The following is a 5650-nucleotide window of genomic DNA, read 5'->3' on the forward strand; positions in this document are numbered from 1 at the left end:
GGTGTATGTGGCTGGAGCCTTAGCCACTTGAGCCACAGGCACTGAGCCATCTCTTTTTTTTCTTAATGGAATATTTCTCCTCTTGGGATTTGTCTAATATTTCCTCCTGCATACATTTAAAACACACATTCTCAGCTGGAATACTACAGAAGGGACAGTGTTGCCCTTCTTAGGACATCCTATCTGAAGGTGCACGATGTCCAATTGCACCTCATCGGTGATATTAAGTTTCAATTCCATGTCAAGGCATTGTCTGATTTTACTATTATTTAATTACTAATGCTTTCTTTACAACTAATAAGCAATTTGTAGGGAAACACTTTAAAACCTGTGCTCTACTTTCAACTTCTAAATTTAGCATACATTTTGATTATCACACAATGCACTCTTTGTCTCCCGTGGTTACAAAATGATTTTCTGAATCTGATCCTCCTTCTGTCCTCATGCACTTACTCTGTATATAGAAGCCCTCTCTATTCACCCATTCATTTGTTTATCAGTATTTTTACCAGTTATCAGTATGGACTTGTGAATTCCTATTTATTTCGATGGAACTGCCCTTAAATATTTTAATGCTCAAATTGTTTAGGTTTGGCCAGTGGAAGCCCCTTCAAGTTGTGCCCTGTGTTCTTTTGGCAAACCCTCATCATATTTTATTATTAATCCTTTCATTCTCTCTCACATAATAAGATGTTCTGGGTTCATCTTTTATTAATCATGGAATTAGTCATTTTTCCAAAAGCCTTAGTTTATTTTAATGGTACACAGTAGTAAATACCACAGTTTATTCATTTTTCTGCTAACTGACACTTGAAAAGTTTCCAGTTCTGGGATATAAAACCTTTTTTAGACCTTTGCAGTAACTTCTGTTGGGTATATAACCAAGACCTAGAATCTCCACTTTGGGGTATATACCCAACAGAAATGAGCATACAAGTTCACAAGAAATGGACAAGGATATTCAAAGTGGCTTTATTCATAATTCATATATGGATATGCATGCATATTTAGCTTGAGTAGATATCACCAAATCATTTTCCAAAGTACTCGTAACATTGCTTTGGTTTTGTCAGGGAAGAGGAAGTCATAGGCCTCCATAGGTGGCAAGAATAATCAGTAGCAGGGGTGATAATGATCCATTGCAATCCAAAGGTGTGTTATCCATGACCAGAAATGGCTAAATTGAAGGACAGAGAGGTTCTTTCAATATATAATGAGAGAAAAATGCTGAGACTTTGCCACCTGGCCCATTCTTGAGTATTTCCTTAAAGACTGCTGCTTTAAGATGAACAGAATGAAAGTTACTGAGGTCACTATTTCCCACTACCTTCAAAATAGTTTTCATCCCGGGGATGCCAGGAGCTCATTTGACAGCACCTAGGAAACAGAGGTCCAATTGCTAGGAGCATCCACTGTTAGAGAACATTAGCGTCACTGTTTTATTTTTAAAAGTGCTTCCCTAGAGGATGGAGGGATGTCCCAAGATTTCATTCACATCCTCTGGCTGGTAGCAACCTATTTATAACTCTGGAGAATTCACTAAACAGACTGCGAAAGTAAATATTTTTTAAACTGCACTGAGGGAGTCACTTAGTCTCAATTCAAGACATTTAAGATAGAGGGCTCCCTGCCACTTGGGGACAGCAGGCAGAGCAGGAAACTGCTGTAGGCTAGAGGAGAAGTGAGCTGGTGGTCTAGTATTGTGGAATGAGTGGTCAGTGTTGCCAAGAACAGCATGGACATGGCTCAGCCTCTGTAGCTTAAAGATTCCTCATCTAAAACATCTGTCCTACAGAGCTTATAGTGCATCATTAGAGTCAGAGAAGTAATTGAAGTACTCTGTAAAATGAAATGCTAAACAGAGGAAGCATCATGCATAAATTACACAGAGGGCTCTTAGGAACTTTGGTGAGTCTCTGAAAGCATGAGTAATTAGTAAAATGCATCACTGCAGATGTGTTTGAAGCCAGTACCTTCTGTAGGTGGACACTGCCCTAGTTTGAAGTGAGAAGAGGCCCTTTCACGTATGTGCCATCTCAGAGAGCCCTAGTGCAATGCAAAACTGCACAACCGGGGTGGTGCCTGTGGCTCAAAAGAGTAGGGCACCAGCTCCATATACTGGAGGTGGCAGGTTCAAAGCCAGCCCTGGCCAAAACCTGCAAAAAAACAAAAACAAAAAACTGCACAACCATACGTGATAACTCTAGAACAGTGATTTTCAACTGGTGTGCTGCAAGCGGATCTTAGGTATGCCTCAAAAAATTGTAAAGATCATTAATTAAATTATTTCCAAAAGAAGTCCAAAGCACAGTAAGTATATTCTTTTTTTTACTTTTTTTTGATCAACATAATTTTTTAATAATTCAGTGTTTTTTATTATATTCACAAACATCACCACTATGTATTACACTGTGCGTAATTTTTATCACCCCGAAATGGAACCTCATACTCATTAGCAATCACTCCACATTCTCTACTCCCTCAATCCCTGATCATCTTTACTTTTTTTAAAAATTCAGTTTAATGTGAGGGCACAAACAATCAGGTCAAAATATTTTAATTTGTTATATCTTGTGTTCTAACCTGTATAGAGTTGGAACACATTCTTCTTAGTGAAGTATCACAGGAATGGAAGAGGAATTATCCAGCGTACTGAATACTAATATGATGCCAGTAGACGATCTAATTCAATCCACATAAGAGAAAAACTCATTTCAGCTCAAGCTGGGGGGAAAGGGAATGGGGGAGATGTTCCCAATGAATGGGCATGGCATGGGGATGTTTGATCAATGTAATTTAAGTGTGCAGCGGTAGTTTAACTATAGGTTCAAGTGTGCCGTGAGATAAAAAGAGGTTGAAAAACGCCGCTCTGACAGATGGCTAAGAGTGATCGTGACCCCCATTGCTGCACGTTTGCGTTAACCTCTGTGGCCCTCTGCTTCCTCCCTGCCAGGCCTCTCCGCTGATGGTGGTGCCAAACGCCAGGAGCACCTCTCCCGCTTCTCCATGCCTGACCTCAGCAAAGACTCTGGAATGAACGTCTCTGAGAAGCTGAGCAACATGGGCACTCTTAACTCGTCCATGCAGTTCCGGAGCGCAGAGTCCGTCCGCAGCCTGCTCTCTGCCCAGCAGTACCAGGAGATGGAAGGAAACCTCCACCAGCTCAGCAGCCCCCTTAGCTACAGAGACCTGAAGTCCCACGGAAGGATGCATCAGAGCTTTGATTTTGATGGGGGAATAGCAAGCAGCAAACTGCCGGGGCAGGAGGGTGTGAGGGTCCAGCCCTTGAGCGAGCGCACCCGGAGAAGAGCCACTTCGCGAGATGACAACCGCCGCTTCCGACCTCACCGCTCCCGGCGCTCCCGGCGCTCTCGCTCCGACAACGCCCTCCACCTGGCCAGCGAACGCGAGGCCATCTCTCGGTTAAAAGAGAGGCCCCCTCTGCGAGCCAGGGAGGACTATGACCAGTTCATGCGCCAGCGGAGCTTCCAGGAGAGCCTGGGGCAGGGGTCCCGAAGGGACTTGTACGGCCAGTGCCCGAGGACTGTGTCGGACCTGGCCTTGCAGAATGCCTTTGGAGATCGCTGGGGACCCTACTTCACTGAGTATGATTGGTGTTCCACGTGCTCCTCCTCTTCGGAGTCTGACAATGAGGGCTACTTCCTGGGAGAACCCATCCCCCAGCCGGCCCGCCTGCGCTATGTGACAAGCGACGAGCTGCTGCACAAGTACAGCTCTTATGGCCTCCCCAAATCTTCCACGTTAAGTGGCAGAGGACAGTTGCACAGCAGGAAAAGACAAAAGAGCAAAAACTGCATCATTTCTTAATATGATTGAGATCAGGGAATGGGAGGAGATGGGAGCTGAGAATGTAAATTCAGGAACTTGCACTGTTTTAAGTTTTAAAGCGCTTTGGGGGGTGGTTCATGCGGGAGAAAGGGAAAATGCTCTCAGCTGATGGAGGCGGAGTTGCAGATTGAGTAACTAGGTAGTCACAGTTCTTGGCATGTTGAATTATAATTTGCACATTTCACTTTGGAAACACAATAGACTCTGTGGAGGCCAGGGTTGGTCACCCCCTTCCCATTGGTTCTGTGTCGAGTTGCCACTCATTAGATGGCAAACTGTTCCCTGCTCGCTTAAATCCTCCTCTCTGGTTCTCATACTTTTAGGACCCTTTTTTTCAGTAAGTAATTTGTTTATTAGCCAGGACCCAAGACTAAGTTATTTACATGTCCACTGTAAATGCAATGTAAATGAGAATTCTGATAAAATATTTTTGTATTTTGTAATATCAAAGGAATTTCTATATCGTAGGACTCAGTGGGGACTTGCATGCACAACCACCATCGTCTCTGAGTAGTATTATATTACAAGGTGGGCCTGGACCACCTTTTTTTTTCTTTTCTATACAAATTTGTTATGTGTCAGTGAGACCTTTTTCAAAGGGATATACTCAATTTGGCTTTTTGTGGCTGAAAAAATAACTATTATACACAAAGCGTTTTATGCTCCATTCCATCTTTAAGGAGCCATCCTAAAGTCTGTTCCCACCCTTAGTAGAAGTTCTCCTCTACAAAGTGGTAGTATTTTTCTTTTAATGCAAATGTAACTTTCGCCAATTAGAGAAACCAGTCAGTGTCAGTAAAGTTCTGTGAGAAATGTCATCCCTGCTGGGAATGTTGAAGTTTTGCTTAATGTTGATCTATCCCTTGGGGAAAGTAAAAGTGACTGTGAGTGGTGCCGTTGTGTGATGTCAGCATGACGTTGTTTTGAATGTGGCATTATGTTCTGGTGCTCATGTTTTCTGGATTGTGTTACCCGCTTTCCTTTACCAAGGCAGACGGAGCTGCTGCCTTAGCCTGACAACCGGTTGTCCTCAAAGCAAATGAGCTTAAACATTTGGAATGGAGGGACAGAGAGGTTCTGAGGGGGTCTGGGAGGGATGGTGTGTTGCATGTTATGTGTGGAGAAGGAACAAGGCGGTTTGCAAACAGAAAGCAGACAAGGGTAGAAGTCGAAGGGGTCTCTGAAGGAAGGAACAAGGAGCACTTCTGGGAATGAAATAGAGGAGAGGTGACAACCACCTCAAATAGCCCCCAGTGCTTGTAGAAAGAAGCCAGTTTAATAGGATCAATAACCAGAGGATCTGGGTTGCCCAGGAAGAATGAGCTGCTGAGGAGATTTCAGTGTCATGACTTTGTTAAAAGGGGCATTTTCCATGTTGAACTTGGAGGACTGTTGGTCAGGCAGAAAATGAGCTCAAAAGTGAGTTTGCTTAATGAAGACATTTAACGGTTGTGCTGTTTATAGTAAAATAAAACTTCCTCCCTTGCTTCAGTTAAAAATGAAGCGCTTGCTTTTTCTCCATTCTCCTCCTCCTCCCCTTAATGGATTGTGGCAGTCAAAATAATCCATCGGAGGACCCACCTTTAGTGAGATGTACTGTCGACATAGTACACGGTGTGTCTCAGTGGTCGTCTGCCATGGTGAGGTGAGCGTGGTCTCTTTTCAGTATAGTAGTTAACATTTTCTAGTATTTTTTATGGAGAGAATGTACAAAGTGGCTGTCAGACACCATCCCAAGTGGGTCTGGGAAAGGAAGGCTATAAAGGATATGGTTAATGGCACTCCATTCAGGATGTATTAA

The 5650-nt window shown here is 43.3% G+C and overlaps 1 protein-coding gene across 1 annotated transcript in view; it reads left to right on the top strand.

The window, feature by feature from the left end:
* Positions 1 to 5348, top strand: part of PRICKLE2 (prickle planar cell polarity protein 2) — a 131741-nt gene extending 126393 nt beyond the window's left edge. The window contains exon 8 of the mRNA XM_003785517.2: positions 2954 to 5348. Coding sequence (XP_003785565.1) covers positions 2954 to 3828 — 875 coding nt within the window. The 3' untranslated portion in view covers positions 3829 to 5348. The remainder of the gene's footprint in view (positions 1 to 2953) is intronic.
* The last annotated feature ends 302 nt before the right edge of the window (positions 5349 to 5650 follow it).

Source organism: Otolemur garnettii, unplaced genomic scaffold (assembly GCF_000181295.1).
Source record: "Otolemur garnettii isolate 467f Iridium unplaced genomic scaffold, OtoGar3 scaffold00015, whole genome shotgun sequence".
Lineage (NCBI taxonomy): Eukaryota > Metazoa > Chordata > Mammalia > Primates > Galagidae > Otolemur > Otolemur garnettii.